At 41.8% G+C, this 25950-nt stretch overlaps 1 protein-coding gene and 1 long non-coding RNA gene across 2 annotated transcripts in view; one reads left to right on the top strand and one right to left on the bottom strand.

Moving 5' to 3' along the window:
• Positions 1-22569, top strand: part of LOC131827620 (uncharacterized) — a 47721-nt gene extending 25152 nt beyond the window's left edge. Inside the window, exon 4 of the long non-coding RNA XR_009352077.1 lies at positions 22467-22569. This is a non-coding gene — a long non-coding RNA (uncharacterized LOC131827620). The remainder of the gene's footprint in view (positions 1-22466) is intronic.
• The window catches only part of RFTN2 (raftlin family member 2), a 69208-nt gene that overhangs the window by 26358 nt on the left and 16900 nt on the right, over positions 1-25950 (bottom strand). Inside the window, exons 2-7 of the mRNA XM_059168501.1 lie at positions 22521-22704; positions 20641-20755; positions 16022-16301; positions 12128-12331; positions 3435-3556; positions 2041-2144 (exon numbers count right to left, since the gene is read on the bottom strand). Coding sequence (XP_059024484.1) covers positions 2041-2144; positions 3435-3556; positions 12128-12331; positions 16022-16301; positions 20641-20755; positions 22521-22704 — 1009 coding nt within the window. The remainder of the gene's footprint in view (positions 1-2040; positions 2145-3434; positions 3557-12127; positions 12332-16021; positions 16302-20640; positions 20756-22520; positions 22705-25950) is intronic.

Below are 25950 nucleotides of genomic sequence, written 5' to 3'. Positions count from 1 at the left end.
GGTAGGCTAGACCGAACCCGTGCCCAATCTGCCACTCATACCACTTTAAGAAAATATTTAAAAAGTTTCTAAGTAGGCCCCACTCCCAATATGGGGCTTGAACTCGACCCCGAGATCGAGTCACACTCTCCTCTGACTGAGCCAGCCCGGCGTCCCACGAAAAACAGACTCATGAGAGCAGACTCCCTGAGTAAATGGAAAGGTGGTGATAAATATATTTTCCATTGAGGAAAAAGGAACATGAAAGGTTCAGAATTCAGAGTAATGAGCTCGATGACACCCTAAATTATATGCCTGTGAGAATCACCAAAAAGAGAGGAGAAGGCCACATACACAAGTTTCTCGGAGGGGGGTGGGGAGCGGAATAGATCAATGCGGGGGCCTGACTGTGCGGGGTAGAGAGGCGGGACGGGGCAGGCGTCCCTCTCACTACCTTCCGCAAAACTCCTCTAAAGTTAAAGAGCTTCAGGGACTTGTGAAAATGCAGATTCACAGGTCTCACCCTCGAAGCTTCTGACTGTTCCACTGGGGTGGGCCTCCAGCGTTTGTCTGTGCATGGGCTCCCCAGGGGGCCCACACTGCTTGGTCTGGAAACCAAATCTTGAGAATTACCTCTGTACTGTGACCTGACAGGAACGTCCCAGGTTTAAAAAGTTGGGAAATAATGCCTCAGGGAGTTGTCACTCGTCATCTGAGAACAGTTACCAACAGATCCCTGAGACGAAAAGCAGACCAATTGCTTATCTAACCTCTCCTTTCAAAGCCCGAGTATATTTACTCTGCATCAATCTTTGTCCCTCTCCCTGTCTGAAGAAGATGTGGTTTTATGATAAAGCCATGGCAATCACATGTTTTAGTTTGTGAGGAAGTTGGGATACCGGACGGGGTAAATCCTGGGCTGGAAAAACCAGAGAAGGCGGGAGGGTGGGTGAGGCCGAGAAAGGAGTTGCCACCTTTACCCCTGACAGTTACTCAGTGCTGATCCGTGGGTGCCTGAGGCCGCTGAAGGGGAAGGCCACTGGCACTGTGCTGTCCTCTGCAGGCAGCCATGCCCAGGCAGGGCCGGGCTGGCACTCAGTCATTTTCTGGAAGCCAAAGAAGGTAGAGGGAACATGGCTGAGTCTCTGGGACAGCAAAGCGCTTTATATAGACTTACTGGTTTCTGTCTTTCTCTCTCTTAAAAAAAGGTACGATTCAATTTATTCTTCCCGGGAAAGGAAGAGAAAGGTTGGTATTGGGGAAGTAATGGCATTTTTTTTTTTTTTTAAGATTTTATTTATTTACTTGAGAGAGAGACAGTGAGAGAGAGCATGAGTGAGGAGAAGGTCAGAGAGAGGAGCAGACTCCCCGTGGAGCTGGGAGCCCGATGCGGGACTCGATCCCGGGACTCCAGGATCATGACCTGAGCCGAAGGCAGTCGTCCAACCAACTGAGCCACCCAGGCGTCCCGGAAGTAATGGCATTTTGGTTCTCATGCGCGCACTTCATTTGAGCGCGAACAGCTAACAAGTCTGGCGGGGGTGGGGGCGGCGGGGGGTGCTGAGCCACCCCACTGGAGGCGGGGGAGGCCGCGGTGCCTGTCCGTCTGCACCTGGGCCTCCCGGCCGGACTGTGGTCCTGACGCTGGCTGTGCACTGTGGCGAGGGCACATTTGCACACACAATACCAAAGAGGACTAAGGGTCTACAGAGGGGGCCGAGTTGTTCTGTTTTGCCGATCGATGTCGACTCGATCTGCACTCTAGCAAGAGCTGGCGTCTTGAGTGGCCCTGAGCTGGGAGTCAGTCTCCACACCCCTGCCCGGTTCTGCCCTGTGAACTCGAGCTTGCCCGCGCCCCTGCCTGAAGGAGCTGTTGTAGCTCGTTCATCTACAGCTGGAGGGGATTAGATGAGCTGATCTCCAAGGTCCATGAAATCAGATCGGAAGTTCGGTGAAATACCTTTTGTAGACATGGAATAAGCATTCACTGAACTGAGTTCTCTAACAAATGAGCTATGTTTTAGGATTAAATGAGAGTCTGTAAGGATCCTTTGGCATTACCTGTCATGTCTTAGTACAGGTGTGGGCAACACTGTGGTCAGCAGCCATCCAAACTCAGCCAGAGTGTGCAGCAGGGGGCCGTAGTCCGCTTTGATTTCATAGCCCTGTGTGAATAAGCGGAAGGGCTCACAGTCTTAACGGCAAAGACAAGGCGCTGCACAGGGGATTGCGCTGAAGGGAGGCGGGTGTGACCGGAAAGGGAGTTCACGGGTGTGACCGGAAAGGGAGTTCACGCTCGGTGAACTGCGGTTTCACCAGCTGCACTCTTCCTGGGCTTCGTTTTCTGTTACCTGCTGCCTTCTAACCCTGAACCAAGGTAGAAACACTGGGGATCAGCGTGGAGAGAGGTTTCTATATGGTTCTCCAGAGTCTGCGCCTTCCTTTTGTCTTGTTCCCCTGGTCTTGTTCAGGCATCAGACTTTAAGGTATGGGGCTTGGGGATCTGCATTTTAAAAAGCTCCCTTTTCATTTGGATCCAAGTAGTTTATAGACCCCAGTTTCAGAGGCACTGGTCAGGGACTGGGAAGGGAGGACAAGAGTAGGGGGTGGAGATGGGGAAGTGAAAGGTGAGTGGGGCTTAGATGCGGAGTCGGACTCGGTTTCCTGCTTTTTACTCGTTTGAATTGATTTTTACTTGGAGCTTTACCTCTCTCCCCAAATCCTTTCCTCCCCCCTCAGTGGGATCTCTAGTTTCTTTGAAAATGAGCTATGCCTCTTGCTATGCCCTTAGAAGGCCAGAACTGCAACCATGTCCACGAAAGAGCCTGTCAGTGAGGGCCTCATGCACACAACACGATATACCTGAATTCAGTCTGTACACCTCAAGGGCAGTCCATTCGGGGACATCTGAATTCAGAGTGCACAACATCAGCAGCAATGTCAGCTCTGATTAGGAAGGACAATGCTGTGTGTACATATTTGGCCTGGCGAGAGAGAGAACACCTTTTGGATATTTTTGCCGTTGAAAGTCAATTCACAAGGTAAATAAAAAGCCAGTCACATTGCTTGCTTGGAGATAAAATCGTAGTTATTGACTGAGTTTTTTTCAGTTTCAGCTGGTTGCCATGGCATGCGTCAAGAGAATCTTGGTGCCAGGGTACTTTGGACTAGCATGGGAATCTACTGCTATCTAGATATAGGTGATTATTTTGCTGCCTTATAATGAAGTGGGACACTGAGTAAAGGAAATCGCCTTCTCACAAATGCGAACAAAGCTTAGTGATAGACTCGTGATGAAATTCTGAACCCTGCACAGACACGTCTTTGAAGGATGCTGCCTGGATTAGGCAACGAAGATTTTTATCATGTAAAACTAAAAAAAAAAAAAAAAAAAAAAAACTAAATAAAAAATAAATAAATAAGTAAAGCTAACTTGTCAGAAAACTGCAGTTTACCTCAATAACGGTCCATTGTTCTACTACGATGGCATCATTTCCTTTCCTAATGGAACCTGGAACTCCAGAACCTTCCTCTTCGTAGATAAAGAATCCTTCCAAAGATTTAGGCAGAGGGTCCCCTGTGAGGAAAAGGATACGGTTAAGAGCAGCTGCAAATACGGAGTGTCTCTTAAGATTATTTAAATCCTTAGATAACACTTTAGTAAGCAGAAATACAAACTAATAAGCTCTTGTTTTGGCTGAATCAACATCCTCCTCCTCCTCCTCTTTGAAGGTTATTATTATTATATTTTTTTGTGGGAAAGCTCAAGACAGGTTTGCACTCTACTGAATTAAAATCACACTGTAAATATGAAAACTAGGATAAGAAAACCAAGATAAAATAATATTGCACAATGGGAAGCAAGTGGATTTCCTCAGCCTAGAAAGCATCGGGAAATGACCTTCACCTTGAAATCAAATTTTGGTTTCCGGTCTGTATGTTTATGCGTATGAATTACACCATTAAGAGAGAAAACATAAAAAAATGTTAATTCTTGAAGTTACAGGTGCGATATTAAAACTAATGTGAGGTAAGACCCCTTCAAAAACTGTAAACACAAAACAATTCTTCACCTCCATGATGCCTTAAAAAAATCATAAAAGAATGGTAACAGGAAAATCTCACACAGAAGTCATTGTCAAAAGCATTCCTGCTGGGAAGGAAGTTTTAAGGGAGGGCCTCTGACATTTTCTTGAATAGCTGACAATAACCAGCTGGGGAAAACTTAACTGATTTTATGGACGTTCTTTTGTGTCTTATTTTGCAATAGGAGACAATTTTCCCATGGTCACGTGCTGGTTAAACATTTTGGTTTTTTATACTGTACAATGTCACATCAAGGTCTCCCTGGTGGATTATCTAAATTATAACCTATAAAGTTTTCAAGATAAAAAAGACAAACATAATTTCAATGTAATTTTTAGTCTTGGTTTTTATTAATAGGCTGTATACTTTAACAGAAACTCTTTACTATTATTATTATTTACATTATTTACAGCTAGGGCGGAACATCATGAAGAATTTACATTGTTCAGGCTGGTTCCCAAAAACCCAGTAAAGTTTAATTTACTAGTTGGAATTAGTTTTCTGATTACAGCATATGTATATGTTCCACTTCCTTTAAATGTACTTGTCCACTGTCACCCCAAAGTGGCCAGGGGAAGTAAATCTTTCAGACTGTAAGTTTAGAGCATCATAACACCATCTATAAAACTATGTATGCTCCAAGTCCTTTTTTAGAATGGGGGTATGAATTTTAGAAATAATTGTATGCTGTGATAATTGTGTAATTATAATCTGCCTCTTATTTACTTGGGGATTATATAATGTGAGAACCGTTGGGTTTGTGGCTCTGTGTCTGTTTCCTTGTTCTCAGGATCTAAATTCCCCCCTCGCAGCTTTATTGAGATACAGCTGACATATAAAGAGATGTCTTATATCTTGAATGTTTGTATTCTGTTTGGCTGTACACGTGAGGTTAATGCACTTTACTATGTGGATATTATACTTAGGTCTCTCCCTCTCACTTTAGAGCTCCCAGAGCGCTGGCTGACCTTCTTGGGGCCCATGTCAATTCCCAGAGCCACTGACGAAGGATAATTACAGCAGAAAGTACTTAGATCACTTGAAAAATTCGCCCTAACAGAAGTGGTGGCAAGGCAGGGTGGCAGGGCCAGTCCCATGGAGAATGACTGTTTGGGTGCTTGGTGTGTTAGATCTTTCAGGTAATGGTGTGAGGTGATAATTCTGACCAGTTACTTAATAACTGTTCCCGAACTGGGTCACTTCTCAACATTACACACCCCAGAGCTTTCCACCCAATATGCCTTGACTCACTGGTATGCAGAGAACCTGCTACAGGAGTGCCAAGATATAGGGCGCCCCCTCCTGCTCAGAAAAACGTTATCCTCTTCTACCTGTATGCTTCATATAATATGACCATTTCCTACGTGTACGTAATATGAAAAAGTTACAAGTCGTTGACCTGATGCAGTGCCGCTTAATTTTTTTTTAAAGCCAAATACCACCAATAGCAAAGGGAACTAGACCTTTGTCCTTGAGGATGGTCTCCAAGTACAGTTGGAAGTGTACTTCAAGTGTGGCAAGAATAATTCTTTCAACTCTAATGTTGTATCTTAAAATCCATGCAAATTTTGCATACTTTTCAAGTATGTTTTTATATGTAAAAAAGTGTGGTTCTCCATCTCCCCATCTTGACTAATACTGATATTCTAGGAAGAATTTTATCCTGTGAGCCTTTGTAAGCCCTAGCACAAGGCTGCATACCCCCAGAGTATTTGAACCCTGTTTTGAGAAGCACAAGCTTAAAGGATTCTCAGGGAACGGTTTACTCGTCTGGACAGATGTCCTGACACATTCATTTCAGCGATACGTGACACTGACATTTCTGTAAATGCGAGGAAAAGTAACCTTTTGTTTTAGTATTTTTGGTGCACGTGTCCTTTTTGGCCTGGACCATCTCTGAGGATTGGAGAGCACATATAGGAACTCTCATTTGGAGATTATTCATAAATATTCTGTCTCCAAAACAAATCTCAGCCTGTTAATTTTTCTCTGTCTCTACCCTTATCTCTGTATGAGTCAATGCAACAGCCTCTTAATGGCACCCCCTTCCACTCCTGCCCTCCCTGATCCTCTTCCCAAAATGAGGCCAAAGAGGTTCTTTTAAAAATGCAGATCAGGGGACGCCCGGGTGGCTCAGCTGGCTGGACGACCGCCTTCGGCTCAGGTCATGATCCTGGAGTCCCGGGATCGAGTCCCGCACCAGGTTCCCAGCTCCACGAGGAGTCTGCTTCTCCCTCTGACCTTCTCCTCGCTCATGCTCTCTCTCACTGTCTCTCTCTCAAATAAATAAATACAATCTTAAAAAAGAAATGCAGATCAGGTCATCAGTCCCTCTTTAAATCTTCAGCGAATGATTTGGAATAAAAATCCTGGTAGGATGACAAAAAAAGGAAAAAAAAGAAATCAGTCCTGGCAGGACGGCTCATCGGCTAAGAGCCCGCACTCCAGCTCGATGCCCCGGTGCCTCACCGTCTCGTGGCGTGAGCATGGGCACATTTTTATTTAATATTTCTGTGCCTCAGCTTTCTCATCTATAAAAGGGAAACAATCATGCCAACCTCATAGGGTTGCCGTGGGGGTTAAATGAGTTAAAAACTGTAAAGTGCTTAGAACGGTGTTTATAACAATAAGTATTTATGCTTATAACAACAAGTACAAATCCAGGTCAGCCCTTGCTGCGCTCCATCAAGACCAGCTGCCGCTCTCCTCGCCTCCCTTGCCGGGAGCCGGTCTCCCTTCACACCCTGCTCCAGCGACACACACACTTTCCCCGATCCTCTGACTGCCCTGGGGTTTCTGAACCTCTGGGGGTGTTTCTTCTGCCTACAACGGCCTGTCTCTGGCTCCCGAATGCCGGCTTTCCGGTCTCGGTGCGACTGGTGACTCGTCAGGCGGCGCCTCTTGACCCCCTCCTTGCCATATGACGTTGGGGGCTGGCGCCACGCTTCTCAGTTTCGAAACCAGACACGCGCGCTTCCACCCCGTGGCTGCCCGACGGCCTTATGCCCCAGGGCCAGCTTCCCGAGAGCAGGGAAGACGTCGGGTTTGCTCATCCTCCGAACCACGTGCCTGGGCACTCGTGACGTGAATTAGCACATGGTGCTTTGTGAGCACTCTACCCCTCCTCCTCCTCGGACGGCTTGCCTGCTAGCTCCACACACGCGGTTTTATAGGGGTGAAGAGATCGACATGAATTTAAGTCTAAACATTCCTAAAAAATAAAAATGTAGCCTTAAAATGTGAGTGTACTCAAGGTGGGGAGAGACTATTCTCTGACAATGATGGGGGCATTTATAGGCTAGTGAAGTAGGAGGACGTGTGTGTGTGTGTGTGTGTGTGTGTGTGTGTGTGTGTGAGTGTGAGTGTGTGGGTGTGTTTTATACCAGCTGGCCAAGCTGCTCATCTCAGCCCGTGCCAACTGCCCACTGAATCTCTGCACATGCTTTGTCTTCTTCGGCTCATCTGGGGAAGCCTGTTGCAGGCTCTCCTGGGACCCTTTGGGGTTTTTGCCCTCCAGTGCTTCTGCAGTGATTCCAGCAGAGGACCAGTTTGGTGAGGGCCTGGCAGTGTGGAGAAGGTCAGATACAGGAGGCGGCCGCGGTGGGAAGCCTCCGGCTGGAGGAACAGCGAGCGGGCCACGGCGTGCCTCTCCCGGGGAGCTTTCCGAAGCAGAAAAGGCTTTGAGGGTGCGTGGGAAAGGGCGCTGAAGAAGAATTCACAGACCTCACGACCCCTCCACCGTGACCCCACCAAAGGAGAAAACTTTTTAAAAAGTCGTTCCTCCTCTCCCTGTCTCTAGAGGAAGGTATTTTATAAAACGAGATCTGTGCAGTAATGCATTTAGATGTCTGTGCACCGTCTGGTTTTGTCCGTCTATTCCTCGTGACAGGCTGACTTCTGACAGTATTCTGGAAGAGGATGGAAGCGAGACAAAACCAAACACACATTGTGTGCCCCGTGCTCTAGCTGTCAGGCATCACACAGCCCAGAACAAAGCAACCGATTCAGCCCCGCCTCCGCTGACTTGCTTCTCACAGTGACACCGGCGCGGGTCACAGGTCCCCTCCGCGGCTTGCCTGCGCTGGTCGGGAAGTCCCGAGTGACACACCCACTCGCCGGACCCCACACCCCGCGGGGGCTCGTTAGGGCCCTGGCACAGCCCTCCGTGTAAGATGGCTAATGAGACGCTCCCAGCTGCGGAGCGGGAGAGCTTCTCCCCGGGCTCTCTAACAGCTTCTGAGGCTTTGCGAACAAAAGGCCTCCGGAGCCTCCGGCTGGCAACTGCTGGGGCTAATTTTATTTTCACCGGGCGAGGCCCAAGGCTGGCAGGCCTGAAAGGGATTTTGAAAGGAGTATTTTTCGTTCTTCCTTCAGCAGTTAGTCACGAACCAAAATTTGAAATGGCTCCAACTTAGACTTTCTGGAAGGAAGAGAAAGAGAAAGAGAAGAAAGGGAACTACAGAAGCGTACACCGACCTCCAAGCCGGTGGCCCTCGGCGCTGTGACAGCCCTCCGGAGCCGTGGCGCGGGGAAGGGACCGCAGAGAGCCAGCTCCGGCAGGGGCGGGGACTGTGGAGTCACTTCGTACACCCTATGTCTTACTAAATTTTCACAGCAGTAAAGGAGGGCATATTTCTATTTGCCTTTCAGGAAAATGTGGCTCCATAAGCTCCCTCACTTCTCCAGATCACCCACTCCTAAGTTGAGGACATAACATTAAAACCCTGGGCTTATCCGCTCTTCTTACTAGATTTTGGTGCGTCCATAAAAGTTTATAATAACCCCCAATACTAAGGAATATCTATTGAGCACAGCTGTGGGCTCTGTGTTATGGGCCATAATTTCTGGGTGTTCCAGTGGCCTAGATCCTTAGTCTTGGTTTCTAGTTAAAAGAACCTATTGGACCATGATTCTTTTTTTTTTTTTTTTTAAAGATTTTATTTGTTTATTTGGCAGAGATCACAAGTAGGCAGAGAGGCAGGCAGAGAGAGAGGGGGAAGCAGCCTCCCCACTGAGCAGAGAGCCGGATGTGGGGCTCGATCCTAGGACCCTGAGATCATGACCTGAGCCATAGGCAGAGGTTTAATCCACTGAGCCACCCAGGTGCCCCTGGACCATGATTCTTGATAATTTTAGATAATTACCCAAAACCTTTAGTTCTTTTTTTTTTTTTTTTTTTTATTCCATTTAACATATGTTGTATTATTTGTTTCAGGGGTACAGGTCTGTGATTCATCAGTCTTACACAATTCATAACCCTCACCATAGCACATACCCCCTGCATGTCCATCCCAAAGTCTTTAGTTCTGTTAGTTAAGGTATCCCTGGTTAACTGATAGCTGACTTTCTTTTTTTTTAAATTTTTTTTTTTTAAAAAAAGTCTTTATTTAAATTCTACTTAGTTAAACATATACTCTAATATTGGCTTCAGGAGTAGAATTTTGTGATTTATCACTTACATATAACACCCAGTGCTCATAACAAGTGCCTCCTTTTTAAAAAAATTTTTAAAAGATTTTATTTATTTGACAGAGATCACAGGAAGGCAAGAGGCAAACAGAGAGAGAGAGAGGAGGAAGCAAGTTCCCTGCTGAGCTAAGAGCCCGATGCGGGACTCGATCCCAGGACCCTGAGATCATGACCTGAGCCAAAGGCAGAGGCTTAACCCACTGAGCCACCCAGGTGCCCCAACAAGTGCCTCCTTAATACTCATCACCCATTTAGACCATTCCTGCCCTCCTCTCCTCCAACAACCCTCAGTTTGTTCTCTGTAGTTGAGTGTCTCATGGGGCACCTGGGTGGCTCAGCTCGTTAAGTGTCTGCCTTCTGCTCAGGTCATGATCCCAGGTTCCTGGGACTGAGCCCCATGTCTGGTTCTTTGATCAGTGGGGAGTCTGCCTCTCCCTCTCTCTCAGCATCCCCAATCCCTGCTCATGCTCTCTCTCTCTCAAATAAACAAATCTCTCTTTGTCAAATAAATAAACAAAATCTTAAAAAAAAACTGTCTTATGATTTGCCTCCCCCCACTTTTTTACTTCTTACCCTATGGTTCATCTGTTTCGTTTCTTCCACTTATGAGTGAAATCATATGGCATTTGTCTTTCCCTGACTTATTTTTCTTAGCATAATACACTCTAGCTCCATCGGATAGTGTTGCAAAAGGAAAGATTTCATTCTTTTTGATGGGTAAGTAATATTTAATTGTGTGTATGCATGTGTATATATACACAAACATACATACATCTTTATTCATTCATCAGTTGATGGACTTTTCGGCTTTTTCTTTAATTTGGCTATTGTTGATAGTGCTGCTATAAACATTGGGGTGCATGTGTCCCTTCAAACAGTATTTTGAATTCTTTGGGAAATACCTAGTAGTGCAATTGCGGGATCGTAGTATAGTTCTATTTTTAACTTTTTGTGGAAACTCCATACTGAATGATGGTCTTTTTCTTTTTTTTATTTTTAAAGGATTCTATTTAATATTTGACAGAGAGAGACACAGTGAGGAAAGGAACACAAGAAGGGGGAGTGGGAGAGGGAGAAGCAGGCTACCTGCCGAGCAGGGAACCTGACATGGGGCTGTATCCCAGGACCCTAGGATCATGACCCGAGTCGAAGGCAGACGCTTAATGACTGAGCCACCCAGGCGACCCCGGAATGGTAGTCTGATTTAATGATAGTAAGGTATATTGAGATCTCATCTTATTTGCTTTTTTTTTCTTTCCTCTAACCTCAATGAGGTAATTAATTACCCTGGTTTTCATAGCCTTCATCCTTCCTAACTTATTTTTCAAATCTCCTAACCATGAATTTTTCTTTTCTTTTACCACCAATCTCTTTTTTAAAATAGTTTCTCTAGAAAGAAATTTTTGGAAAGATTTGTTTGTTTTTGTGCTAGACATGAATGATTACATGTTCCATTGCAACTAAGAGGAAGGCTAGGGGAAGTTGAAAGATAAAAGGGGGCAGAAATAAGTAGAGTCAATATCATTTTTGAACCAAAGGTTATTTTCTATACAAATTATAGAGTCAGATATAGACTAGAATACATGGTAGATAGTGTCCAAATTTGAGACAGTGTGTAAGTTTGGATAGTAACTGTCAAATGCAATTATAATCCTCCTAAATGGGCTGTTATAACACATCTTATTTGGAAAATCCTAGTCAATCATACAGTTTTGTCTATTCCTGACAGTTACATCCCAACAGCAAACATTCCACTATAATTCTACCACATATGATGGTTAAGCTTGCATCTGTCTATCTATCATCTATCTATCTATCTATCTGCTATCTATCATCACAATCTCTTTATTATGATTCACAGCGGGAATCTGTGCCCAGCCTCTGGGAGCATCTTCAGGAGAGAAGGCAGAGCCCTGGGGAGGAGTATGCAGCTGTGGTGATGGGAAAACAGGGCTTGAAGATGTTCCCCTCAGCTTACTGTCAAGTTACTTTCTACAGAAAAGAACATAGGAAAGGCACAAGGGACCAGAGGACATTGGATCCTCCAGGTTCTTAGTGTTCCCAGAGCCCCGCTCACAAGCCTGTGCTTGGCTGGGAGACAGGTCATAGGCCATCTCTTCAAGGAGGCTGAGCTTGAAGACCTTTGTTTCACAGGGATGTGGAAAGGGCTTGCTGTGTACACCTTGCTGTTCTCATTTATGGTCATGACAACCCGTGCTATACAAACTGGAACATGATTGGGCTTCTTAGTCACTGGCCCTGACCAGATGTGACACACTGTCCAAAATCTGGGTCATCAGGACCTGTGGCTCAGAGGGAAGAAGGTTTTCCTTAGTGCTTTTTGGGTCTAGTGGAAATTCGGTCACCTCTTTATTTTCTTTCCTTTCAAGGTTGCCAAAAGCAGTGGCAACAGGAAAGCATGATGGTTAAACTTTTAAATTAGAGCTACATGGCTGTGTCATAATTGCAATCTAATTCCTAATGATTAATACCTGTCCTTTTAGCCACAGATCTTGAAAGACAAAAACATTTCCACCAGCTCTGACACAGATCAAATTCTTTAGTTATGAATATATAATAATATATAACTTACCTTTAGATGTTTCCCAGCATACAAAAGAATCAATTAAAGACAAGCCTTGCTTATAATAAAATGTAGTTAATTCCAGCCAATCAGCATCAAGCGTACTAATGACAGATCCTTTTCTTGTTACTTTCATTGACAGGACGCCTTCCTGATAGGTCCAACAGGTTGATTCATCATCAAAAACATTGAATACTATATACAATTTGTTATCTGGGGATAGATGTTCAGAAAGAAGAAAAAATATTTATTCATTTATTAAAAAGTTTCCTAAAATTTTCTTTTATTACTCATGTATTTCAAGCAAACAGATAAGTATAGAGAATTAATAAAATTACGTACCACTCAGCTTTATTAAATGTTAACCTTATGCCATGTTTCCTTTAGACTTTTTTCCAGGAAATGAGAAATGGATGTAGTTGAGGCTCACTTTGTTATCTTCCCTAATCCAATTCTCCAGAAGGAGCTACTATAATGATTGGGTGTTTATTATTCTCATTCAAACTTTTACTCTCTTAATGCACATTTATGTACCTATTAATATATATCATGTTTTGCAGTTTAAAAAAACATTTAAAGCAGTATGATATTGTATATATGCATCTATTAATGGTCTTTTTTTTTTTTTAAAGCTTGTTTGTCAGTCAGGGATTTTATTTTTATTTTTTTAATTTTTTAAAAGATTTTATTTATTTACTTGACACACAGAAAGAGATCACAAGTAGGCAGAGAGGCAGACAGAGAGAAAGGGGGGGAAGCAGCTGAGCAGAGAGCTGGATGCGGGGCTCCATCCCAGGACCCTGAGATCATGACCTGAGCTGAGGGCAGAGGCTTAACCCTCTGAGCTACCCACTCACCCTATAAACTGATTTTTTAAAAAAGATTTTATTTATTTATTTGTCAGAGAGAAAAGTCACAAGTAGGCAGAGAGGCAGACGGGAAGGAGGGGAAAGTGAGCTCCCTGCTGAGCAGAGAGCCCGATGTGGGGCTCGATCCCAGGACCCCGAGATCATGACCTGAGCTGAAGGCAGAGGCTTAACCAACTGAGCCACGCAGGCAGCCCTAGAAATTGATTTTTTAGAAAGATTTTATATATTATTTGAGAGAGAGAGAGCAAAGTCTTGTGGGGGGAGAGAAGAGAGAGAGGGAGAAGCAGACTCCCCACTGAGTAGGGATCCCAAGGAGGGGAGATGGGGGGAGGGGGCCTCCATCCCAGGAACCCAGATCATGACCTGAGCCAAAGGCAGACACTTAATCAATTGAGCCACCCAGATGCCACTATAAATTGATTTTTTTAATGCTTGAAGTGGAATTAATACATATAGACCTTATTCATTTAGTTAAACTGCAGTTTATTATTCTCGTTGATGTATTGTTTCCAAAATTTTGTTATCGTAAACATTATGCATGCCTCTCATGTAGGAGTGACTCTAGAATACTTATTTAGACACTGAATTGCTGGGTCATACCTTCTAGTTTTCCATAAGCTGACAAATTCTTTTTTTTTTTTTTAAAGATTTTATTTATTTATTTGACAGACAGAGATCACAAGTAGGCAGAGAGGCAGGCAGAGAGAGAGAGAAAGAAGCAGGCTCCCCACTGAGTAGAGAGCCTGATGCGGGGCTCGATCCCAGGACCCTGAGATCGTGACCTGAGCCGAAGGCAGAGGCTTAACCCATTGTGCCACCCAGGCGCCCTATAAATTGACATATTCTTAACTTGGGGGGTGGTCTATGGACCCACCTATATGGTTATGTTTTGGAAGACCAATGCCACTTGTATTGCAAAAGTACTTGGAGGTATGTATGTCATGTGCATTTTTTTTACGTGCATTAAAAAAACCATTAAATTAAATTAAATTAAATTAAATTAATTAATTAGTTTAGAGAGTGCTCAAGTAGGGGAAGGGGCAGGGGGAGAGAAAGAGAGAGAGAAACTCCAGCAGACTCCACTCAGAGTGTGGAGCCAGATTCAAGACTCGATCTCATGACCATGAGATCATGACCTGAGCCCAAAGCAAGAGTCGGATGCCCAGTGAACTGAGCCACTCAGGTGTACCCATGTACATTTTTCTGGACTGAGTCTCCATGGGCTTCAGCAGATTCTCCAAGAGGCCTTTTGTGTGTGTCTCCCTCAAACTCATGTTGCCACCATCCTACCCTGCACACAAAGTTAAGAAATACTGCCATAGACAAATTATTAAGAAGTATATGATTTAAACTATTTAGAAAGTGGAGCCTAGGGACTCCTGGTTGGCTCAGTTGATTAAGCATCTGACTCTTGATTTCAGCTCAGGTAGTGATCTCAGAGTTGTGAGACCAAGCCCTGGGTTGGGCTCTGCACTGGGCATAGAGCCTGCTTAAGATTTCCTCTCTGTTCCTCCACGCACCCTCTAAAAATTAAAAAAAAAATTAAAAAAAGAAAGTAGAAACCAGGGGCGCCTGGGTGGCTCATTGGGTTAAGCCTCTGTCGTCTTCGGCTCAGGTTATGATCCCAGGGTCCTGGGATAGAGCCCCACATCGGGCTCTCTGCTCAGCAGGAACCTGCTTCCTCCTTTCTCTCTCTGCCTGCCTCTCTGCCTACTGTGATCTCTGTCCGTCTGTCAAATAAATAAAATCTTAAAAAAAAGGAAAGTAGAAACTAAAGATGGACAATTTAATTAAATTGGTAGCATATTGGATTTAGAACTTAAAAGGACTGGAATAAACACCTGATGTTGTCGAAGTTAGGATGGGAACCAGCAGGACTTTAAAGGTAGCGTTGTATGGAAGATAGAAAATAGGTCTCTGACCATAGCTCCAACAACTCTTTTGTTCCTAAAATGTTTACACTGCAGGAAAATCGGGATGGTTGTTAGCTAGGGAGCTGGGGAGAAAAATGGGAGGGTGGTGGTGGTGAGGAGAGGTGAGATGAATTAGAAAATGCTTCTGGTTCATTCTTAAAAAGATGGTGCTGATCATGGTCAAGTGGGTCTCTGCCATCCTCAGAATGTTGAGTACATCTCACTACAACCTGGAAGGCCGGTGTATGTGTGCGTGCTGTGTTACACCAGAGTGTGTAGTTTCAGCCCTGGCACAGATCAAAGGATCAGTCAACAACAGTTAACTTAATACAGAACTGATTCTGCGGCAGGCACTGGACTAAGTGTCTTATCTTTAGCAACTTCTCACAACAACCCCCTTTCTATGAAGAAATTGAGGCAGTCTGACTCCAGAGCTCTTAATTCTAAGGTATGTATCGTCTTTGACTTTCTCTAGTAGTGCCTTTTAAAGCATGCCTGCGAAGGTAGCAGAAAACTCTGAGCAGGCCAAAATACATGAAAAAGAAGTCTCAGTTTTTTGGAAGACTTGCCAGTTGGCAAAGTAGAAGAAGACTAATGTTTAAGGTTATTTTAGGATGCAGGCACTATTGTTATATTAATCGTTTCATCATGAATTGCATTTTCTTATTCTAATTGATGATCAAAGAAAGCCAATTAACTTCAAAGGCAAAAACTATCCATGAAATGGGAAAAGCCAAAACTAAAATTCTCACACACTGTTTTTAAAAACAAACATAAGTCAGAACAGCTTTCTATATTTATAGAATCACTTTCTGTATACACACACAGCCTCCATTTTATACAGGAGTTGGTGAATGACTAAATGGAAACCAATTTTCAAAACAAAACTTCCTTATGTGGATGGCATTGTATGACCATGCCACGGACAGCTGTTTGAAAAACTGCTCTATCTTATTTTTGGCTATAATAATTTCAAAACATTTCAAGACAAGTTTATATTAGTTTATTCAGTGTTTATAATCTTTAGAAATTTACTTTGACTCACATTTCTAAAAAACTTGAAAAATGTATTTTTGCCAAATTTAAACTATTGCACTATTTCTACTTCTCTTGTCTATTACCTTCTCCCCTTCTGGATTTAGAGTAACTGGGGCTGCTATCTCGGTCCATTTGACACTGTCCACTTTCATGATGAAGTTCTTCCTCAATTCCACTCTCAGATGACTGCCCACTCAATGTTCCTTCATTCCAACTTTTACAGTTTTCCTCTGAAATGTGTCTCACAGACAGTGTTGATTCTGTATCTCCATCATGGTTGGTTCCGTTGCAGAATTTAAGTGGTGGGTAAGGCTGTGATAGGAATCCAACAAATTTCATTCCTCTCTTAGCAGCTATATTAATCTGAAAAGAGATTATAGAACAAAATGTAAAATTCATTTACATTGATAACTTCATCAGTTAGCCTATAGGCTTATTAAGGAAATCCATAAAAAGAAGTAAATTGATCACTAAGCAAAGACCCATTCATACACAGAGTAATAACCTCCAATAAAGCACTCCTCCTAAGACTACATCACACTATTACTGTGACTTCTTCAAACAGAACTTCAAACAGATACGCTTTAGAAATTATGAGAACAGGAATCATGTTTTTCTTTAAAAGTTTGCTTTGAGAAGAACTAATAATTCTATAACATGATTTTTGCAGACTTGTTAACAATGGTTTCTCTCATTGAGGCAATATTAAAAACTATTCCAAGAAATCTAAAAACAACACAATCCTAATTAATAAAGAAGAAACATTAATTTCACTTGATCTTAGCCAAAAGGCCGAGAAGCAATGAGAAGAAAGATTAATTTAAAAGCAAAAACATACAGCATTGTTTTCTTGATGCAGGTAAAGAAAAATGTTACAAGTCTAATTCTTTTTTTTTTTTTTTAAAGATTTTATCCATTTATTTGACAGAGAGAGAGGGAGAGATCACAAGCAGGCAGAGAGGCAGGCAGAGAGAGAGGGGCGGAAGCAGGCTCCCCGCCGAGCAGGGAGCCCGATGTGGGGCTCAATCCTAGGACCCTGAGATCACGACCCAAGCCGTAGGCAGAGGCTTAACCCACTGAGCCACCCAGGCGCCCCTACAAGTCTAATTCTTGACAAATGTGTTGCATATAATGCGTAGGCCTGATTCGCTCTCAGGAAGCTTTCATGTATGCTTATATCTTGATGCTGTTTCTATCGGGACAAATGCACATGATTAGATTCAATCATGTAAGTTAAAGAATAAGATTCAGGAGCACATAATATAATGAGGTGAAATAATGTGAGACCTTGAGAGTGATGATTTTCTGCTAGGCACCTTTCCCTTACTCTGCTTTTGCTTCATTTCTTTGTTCTTTTTGTATCTGTGTTTTTCTCCTTTGTTAAACTGACAATTCTTTTGAGGGCTAGGACTGTATATGCATATATATATTATATGTGTGTGTGTGTGTGTGTGTGTGTGTATTAATCATTTCTGTATTGTGCTGTTTTGTACCTGTGGGTGCTCTATAAGTACTTGTTAAATAAGTAAAAATGAAGAAATAACATTTTTTATTTGGTCACTGTTTCAAACATTTAAATTAAATGATTTCTTTAAAGACTTATTTATCTGCTAGAGAGAGAGAGAGAGAGAGAGAGAGCATGTGTGGGGAGGGGCAGAGGGAGAGGGAGAGAGAATCATGCAGCAGACTCCTTGCTGAGTGAGGAGCCTGGTGTGGGGCTTGATCTCATGACCCTGAGATTACGACCTGAGCCAAAACCAAGCGTCAGAGACTTAACCTACTGAGTCACTCAAGCACCCCTAAATTACATATTTGAAATGTTACCTGGGAGGGGAAAAGACTTATGGTGAGTGTTGCAAATGCAAACACCTATGGTCAGAAATGAAATAAATGAAAAGGGCCAGGAACGGTTGGGGCAAAACCAGACAGCAATGCCCACAAAGGTCACTCAGCTCCAGCCAAAAAAGAGAATTCTGAGCAGGACAGAGGTGTGGGTGTGTGGAGCTGGGACAGAGGTCGACACTGACCCAGTATCATTTACTCTTACAAACGAACATACTGAGGTTGTAACAATGCATGAAGCCTTAAAACTAACCACAAACTGTCCTTCGTATCAGATGTCCTGGGGGAGGAAAGAGAAGTGGTAAGGAGTCATGGTTGTGCAGGTGGGAAAGGGTACATTTATTGTTAGTCCTTTCTCTAGGTCTTATTAGTTCATTTGGGTGAAAAAGTGCAGAAGGGTTTTTCTATTTTCTATTACTAGAAAGTTTTATCTGGAAAAGTCTGGTAACAAATAGAATATTAATGTTTTTTTTTTGCCCATTTTTTTAAGTTGGAAGATTGATATTTTTTAAAATGTTATTTTTATTTTAAAATCCTGGGAAAAACATTCATAAACCCAATTTTAAAAATAGAGTAAATATTGATATAATGATAAAATGACTTAAAATCTAGCTATTTAACGATAAACTCTTTTTGTAAGACAGCTGTTCCAAAATAACTTTTGGCATCATCTACTGCTCCTGTCCACACATGGGGCAAATGTTCAAAGAGCTCATGTGCTAGGTTTCCTGAAGCTTTTCTCTTCATGAAATAACCCCATTACTCTAATTGCTGGAATAACAGTTACTTTCCTGTTTAAATAGATCTTTAACTGTGTCCAGGAAGTTAAATGCAAAACAAGGGCTCTGATGGTGATCTATCAAGACTAAATTAGTAGTAACATTTTTGTTTCAAAAGAAATTTTTTGGAGTGGATTTATTCCCAGAAAAACAAATCGAAATTTCCCAGAATAGTAGTAGTAAACAGTATGTGTAGGTTGTTTATAAAAATCTAGTCTCAAGGACTGTTCCTGAAAACATTACTGAATGGTGACATTATACCTAAAAGGGAACATCATTAGTAACTATAACTGGCCATGCACGAAACTACAGACACACATGGCCATTTAAAACTTGGCGACAATAATAGAAACAGTGAACAATTTTCACAGTTGCTTACTTGAAATGCCTTAGGTTTTTGGCTGTATTCCTTTAAAAAAAAGCTAAAACCTTACAAATACATCAATGCAACTAAGAACAAATGTTCACTTAAAATCCCATCAATTTAGAATATTCATGAGTGTATAATTTTTCTGGGTTTAATTAATATGTATATATAGTGTTCAGTTTTTCATTTGAATTTCAATTAAGTTATACTGTGTAGACTTTTCTAGGTCAACAGTCAATATAGTTGTTTAATCTCCATAAACTGTTACATTGTATGGATGTACCATTGCCGCCACCTTGGTTTTCTGATTATTGAGAATCTGGCCCCTTATTCACTGATTATTAAACTATCTTCCTATAAAAATCATTTCCCCCCTTTTCATTCTTTTTAAAAAGAGATTTATTTATTTATTTTAGAGGGAGCGTGCACACGCATGAGCGGGGACAGGGGGCGGGACGAGGGAGAGTCAGAGGGAGATGGAGAGAAGCGGACTCCCTGCTAGGAAGGGAGCCCCACTTAGGGCTCCATCCCAAGACCCTGAGATCATGACCTGAGCTAAAATCAAGAGTTGGACACAACTGACTGAACCGCCCAGGCATCCAAGTCTTTCCGTTTTTTAGTTAATTTCTTGGATAGATTCTAATAGAAGAGGTAAAATGGGATTTATGATTTTTATCACCAGACTGATATTCAGAAATATGGTACTAATCCATTACAATGCCAGTTGCAATATACAAATGCTTTCTTAAAGCTCTTTCAACACTAGATTTAATATCTTCAATTTAATTTTTCAGTTAATGTTGGTGAGGTATTAATACTGTTTTACTTAATAAAATTATTAGTTAGGTTGACCCTTTTTCCAAGTGTCTTCCGTGTTTGCTTTTGTATTTTGCTGTCCATGGATTCTGTCTGTCCATTCAAGACTGGGTATTACTTTCATGTATTTGGATTTGTTTCCTGTAAATTCTAAATGGAGCTCCCATAGGACACATTTGTTGGGAATTCCTCCCCACCATTCTTTTTTTAAAGCTTAATTTTCCTAGTATATAAGTTATATTTATGTGCTCAAACTCCTCAACCTATTCATAATTGAGTATGTCTACTCAGTATACTCTTTCATTTTCTTTTGGACTTTTTTTAGGTAAAAAAGTTACCCCTTTATCTCATTTAAAATGTGTGGAGTCGGGACGCCTGGGTGGCTCAGTGGGTTAAGCCGCTGCCTTCGGCTCAGGTCATGATCTCAGGGTCCTGGGATCGAGTCCCGCATCGGGCTCTCTGCTCAGCCAGGAGCCTGCTTCCCTCTCTCTCTGCCTGCCTCTCCGACTACTTGTGATTTCTCTCTGTCAAATAAATAAATAAAATCTTTAAAAAAAAAAAAAATAAAATGTGTGGAGTCTATTTTTCTACAGAACAATTATCCATTTTCCGAGCAACACTTACTAAATGATGGTTGTGCCCCATTTTATTTCATTAGGTTTATTACCAAACTTCTTATATGTGTGTAAATTTATGTCTGGCATTTCCATTCTGTTTCATTGGCCTGCATTGCTGTTTCTAAGTGTACAATTTGGTATGTGTGCTTCAGTATGTTTTAACCTCTGGTAGGAGAAGTCACTGACCTTATTTCTCTGTTCTTTTTAAAGTAAGAAAGGAAACTGATGAAGAAGAAATACAAGTATTTCTCAATACCACATGGAAAAGTATATACATGTACCTTTTCTATCAGTTCTTTTGCTATGTCATTTGTTTGTGTCTCATCAGTTAGAAGATATTCCTCAATCACAAGTCTTGGGCATCTTTGTCTGCTGGGTACTGCTGAATGCTTCGGGCTGTAACAGAGAATATATTCATGTTGGAAGTTAGTTGATTATTTTCAGCTAATATGCTCAATGTTAAAATGAGTGAACAACTCATAAATAAGGTCAAGACAATTTTTTTCCCCCTTAAGCCTAAAGGTTGTCTTCTTAGGTAAAAATATTAGAAAAACAGAATAACTTCTATTAATTTTAATTTTCTTAGTTTAAACCTCTATTAATTTGTTTTCTAATTTAATATGGAAGAAAAAATATTCACCAGTCGTTTTAATAAAAACTGTGAGAAATGATTTCAGATCACTGTTATACCTCATTTTTGTACAGAAGCACAAGTAAGTGTCCTGTGCAAAAAACTATCATCCTGTCTTTTTCCTTTTCTGATCTTTATCCCTTGCTTATTCTTAGTCTTGTCAGAGCACTGCTAAGTCCACTGGAAGTTATGCTAAAAGAGGAACAGTAATTTATACATAGTTTAACAGATTTGTAATTAGGATATAAGCGTTGCTACCATGAGACAAAATAGCATGTTTATTCACTAATGCTTGAAATACCAGATGAGGTTCCATCTCATAGTGAAAGCTGGGGCCCGTACAAACCCTCTCAGATTTCCGTAAATTGGCAGTTACTGAGTAGCAGGGCAGTGTCCCTTAAAAGCACAACTGGAATTTTTTTTTTTTTTTTTAAGATTTTATTCATTTATTTGACAGACAGAGATCACAAGTAGGCAGAGAGAGGAGGAAGCAGACTTCCTGCTGAGCAGACAGCCCGATGCGGGGCTCTATCCCAGGACCCTGGGATCATGACCTGAGCTGAAAGCAGAGGCTTTAACCCACTGAGCCACGTAGGCACCCCACAACTGGAATTTTTTAAAGTCCTTTTTTGTTTGTTTGTATTTTCAATTTTCCTGTTTTTTTCCCTCTATTTTCATTTTCCCCCCTCTATTTCATTTTTCTTTCCTTCCTTAGCTCTTTCCTAGTTAAAGTAATCAATTACTAGGCCAGCACTAGTAAAAGCACAGAGTAAACAGTGTTTACCCTGGTCTTTGAGATGGCTTGATATAGTGCCAGGGTTGTGTAAAAAAAAAAAAAAAATTGGTAGGTTATTGATATGTTATTGGTTATTTTCATTCTTCATTGGAAAGGGCAACTGTATTTTGAAAACTATCAAACTTACAAGCAAGGCTGACAAAAATGGTTGCAGTATTGTTTGGGAAAACAGCTATTAAAAAAAAGTTAAAAAAATGGGTTTTACATCCTACTTTTTTTTTTTTTTTTTTTTTTTTTTAAAGCTGGTAAGTCTCTCTGATTTGTGAGAACTTGGCAGGTAGGTCTTTCTGCTGTGAAAGTTTTAAAAGGGAGAGGGAGTTTCTGTCGCCACTATAAATAAAATACTATAGGACAGTTAAAAAAACCTACACTCAGTGAAAGTGGCCTTCATTGGCCCAGTCAGCTCTTTCAGTCCAGTGGCAGGACCTGTAGCTGACGGTTACTCTGCTGAAGGTTCTAGGAACTTTTTGAGTCTATTTTCCTTTTCCTTTGTTCACTAACATCCTCACGTAGGACCCATTTTCTGCAAAGGGGTAAAATCCACGAGGAGCTTTAAAAGGAAAGAGGTGTAAGTTTCCTTCTCTCGGTCCAGGTTGAATTACTGGAAAATATGCTCTAAACCAACCTCCCTAATTATCCTTTAATCCTCATCACTACATTCAAACTTCCTTTTCTTGTAGCTGAAGAAAACTGTCTCAACAGCTCCTCGTCTGTGTCCTTGAGCCCAGGCTTACCTTGATTTTGAGCGCAACAGCACCACTCTGTACATGTAACTTGCGGGTAGGTGTTTCCTTGGCCCCACAGGTTGTATCACAGGATGAATGGCTCCAACAATGTATCCTTTAAGATAGTAGTCTTCCACTTTTGTTACTATATCTGGAATTGAATTTATCTTGATGACTTCTGGGTTCGGCGAAGCTGAAATAGCAAATGCAATGAGAAATTTGCACATTTATAAAATATTACTTTATAAAACATTATTTCTATCTATGTGTGATAATCCTAATGAATAGGAAGCATATGATTTAATCTCAAATAAAGTTACACTAGCATGTATTATAGCTAAATTAATTGTGGAAAAAAGCAAAAGTAACCTTCTAAGCTGGTAGATATGTAATATTACCAATATGATTTAAAGTAGAGTTGCCTTATACATATTTTTCAATTAAGGTAGCTTTATTCTTTCGGATTTCCTTTGATTGACTGTATTCCATTAATAGATACTGAAGACATACATAAGAGAAACAATATTAAGTTGAAGAGCTAATTGTTTTTACAATTCTGAACAAGATAAGATGCATATTTATTTATTTATTTATTTGTTTGTTTGTTTTTAGATTAAATTAAACTTAAAAAATATTTATTTATTTACTTAACAGAGAGAGAGCAAGCAAGAGAGCACAAGCAGAGGGCGCAGCAGCGGGAGAGGGAGAAGCAGGCTCTCCACGGAGTAGGGAGCCCAATATGGGGCTTGATCTCAGGACCATGACCTGAGCCGAAGCCAGATGCTTAACAACTGAGCTACCCAGGTGCCCCCGATGCATAATTTTGTAATATAAAATTAATACAAATATAAAAATTACAAGTGGATATAATGACATTTGTTAAGCAGAGGTCAAGTGCTTTCTTATTTCTACCACGTGTAACACCCCGTGCTCATTCCCAGCAAGTGCCCTCCTTAAGGCCCATCACCCATTTAGTACACCCCCACCTGCTCCTTTCCAGCAAGCCTCAGTTTTTCTCTTACCTGTAAAGTCTCTTGTGGTTTGCCTTTCTCTCTGTTTTTAAACTTATTTTATTTTTACTTCCCTTTTCCTATGTTCATCTTGTTTTGTTTCTTAAATTCCACAAAGGTGAAATCATAGGATACTTGTCTTTCTCTGACTTATATCACTTAGAAGAATACTGACTTCAATACTTATATAAATGCTTGAGGAAAGGAATTGAAAAGTAAAGGGAACCAGAAAGTCTTTTTTTTTCCCCCCTGAGAGAGGGAGAGAGAGAAAAAGAATGGGGGGAGGGGCAGAGGGAGAGAGAGAACCTCACGCAGTCCCACACCAGCACAAAGCCTGACACGGGGCTTAACCACACAACCCTGAGATCATGACGCGAGGTGAAATCAAGAGTTGGACAGTTGGGGCACCTGGTTAGTTCAAGCTTAAGCATCTGCGTTTGGCTCAAGTCATGGTCTCAGGGTCCTTGGATTGGGCTCCTTGCTCAGCGGGAGCCTGCTTTTCCCTCTGCTTGCCACTCTCCCTGCTTATGTGCTCTCTCAGACAAATAAAACTTAAAAAAAAAAAAAAAAGAGTTGGATGCTTAACTGATCGAGCATCCAGATGCCCCAGAAGCTCTTTTTTAATAAGTAAAATTCCTAAATGTAGAGGAACTTTAAATGCAAAATTGATACGCAGTTGAATTATCTCTTTGAAGCAGGGCAGATCTGTAGAAACTACAGAGCAGTATGTTGTGTACAGTTTTTAGCAAAAGGAAAAGGGTGTGTTATTTGGGAAAACGTTCTTCGTGCTCAAGCAGAATTAATTTAAAAAACAATTTTATTTTCTGTAACAATATTCCTCATTTTCTGGAAAACAATCAAGAATTTGTATCTAGAAATAGGCCTGCAATTTGATTCTCTTGAGTAAAAAAACATATGAAATTAATTCCAGGTATAGGCAATGCTGGCTCTTGGCCTCCTGTCAGTTTGGTCAGCGGAGTCCAGCAAAGAACTGCTGCTAATTGCCTGAACACAGGAAGGAGGTTAAGAGGCAGACAAAGAAGAAGGGTCAGAGGAAATCCCCACCTCCCCTGACACTAAAATCCACGTGATGGAACAGAACCTCCAACCCTGGGTATTCCCGCCAGCTTCCCAGAAGAAAATAAAACACTCAATAGGTAAGTTAAATAAACCAAGAGAGATCTGTTTCCTCAAATTCTGATCCTCCTTTGGATTTACACGAATCTATTTACAATATACTTTCTTTATCGTTATGTAGAGGAACGAAAACACAGAGAATCATCTTGGACTTTGAAGGAACAGCTGGGTTTCATGGCAAAACGGCCCTGTCCTGCGTGGTTGTGTGGTGATCACTCTGCCGTTCATATGGTTTTACTCTTTAACGTCCCATCCCGATTTCCAAACAAAGAGAAGGACAAACTATAAAACAGAATAAACTGTTAAGACTAAGGAATGAAACCTAACCTAAACTTATTTTTAGAATTGCATACTAATTCCACAATATTTTAAAGAAATGCAGTCTTTTAATGGATCTTGTTGCTTACTGTCCAAAGTGGAAATGCTTTAGCATGATACCAAAGAATCTTCAGGGTCTGGCCTCTTTGTTCTCATTCAGCCTTCACTCTTGTCACCCGTTTTCTGGTGCGTCTTGCGGGGCGGGCGTGTACTACCGCACTTCCTGAACCTCACCCGCTGTCTCACGCCGCCAGGCTTTGATTTCCCGTCCTGCTCCCTGCGCCTGGTGAATCACCTCTTCCCCTGTGCTGGGGTTCTGCTAGTTCCCTTTCAGACTTGATGAGAGTTACTTGTTTTTATGTTTGTCTCTCCTTCAGGGCAAGGAACCTACCTGATGACTCTTTCTATGCCCAGTATTTTCCTTAGGTTATTATGTTAAGTTGGAAATTCTGTTCATAAGGGGAACTAGGAGGTGAAATTTTTGCATAAAGGAGGGAAAACCATCAAGGTTAGCTAATGGAAACCAAAAAAGTTATCTAGTAAGTTCAGGAACAAAAGTACAATTTCTCTAGGACTTGTTGGAGAGAGACACCAAGGGAACGAACACACGGGCAGTGTTGTGGAATTGCTACTCTTTTGATTGTAAAAGTGAAGGTGGTCACGAACCTGGTGAGAATCCAACCAGGGAGAGTTCAAGGTCATATTCACTTCAGACGGCTCTAACTTCAGGCCCCATTTTATGTTCCTTACATTAGTAATATTGCGATGAGAAAACCACATAGAAAAGGAGGTTAAAAAGGAATGAGAGGTGGAGCCACATCGGGTGTAATTAGCTCCATCTTGGAGTGAAAACTGGAGAAATTTGTCCAAGGGCCACATCTCCTACAGAGAGTGAGACTGTAGGCTTGGAGAGCTTCTCCATCCTGCTGCTCTGCTTCCCTTGCCGCTGTGCTTGCAGTGACTGTTTGGCCCCA

The sequence above is a fragment of the Mustela lutreola genome, chromosome 3 (genome assembly GCF_030435805.1).
Source record: "Mustela lutreola isolate mMusLut2 chromosome 3, mMusLut2.pri, whole genome shotgun sequence".
In the NCBI taxonomy this organism is placed as follows: domain Eukaryota; kingdom Metazoa; phylum Chordata; class Mammalia; order Carnivora; family Mustelidae; genus Mustela; species Mustela lutreola.
Note: the sequence above shows the minus strand (reverse complement) of the source record. Positions and strands in the feature narration are given on the sequence as shown.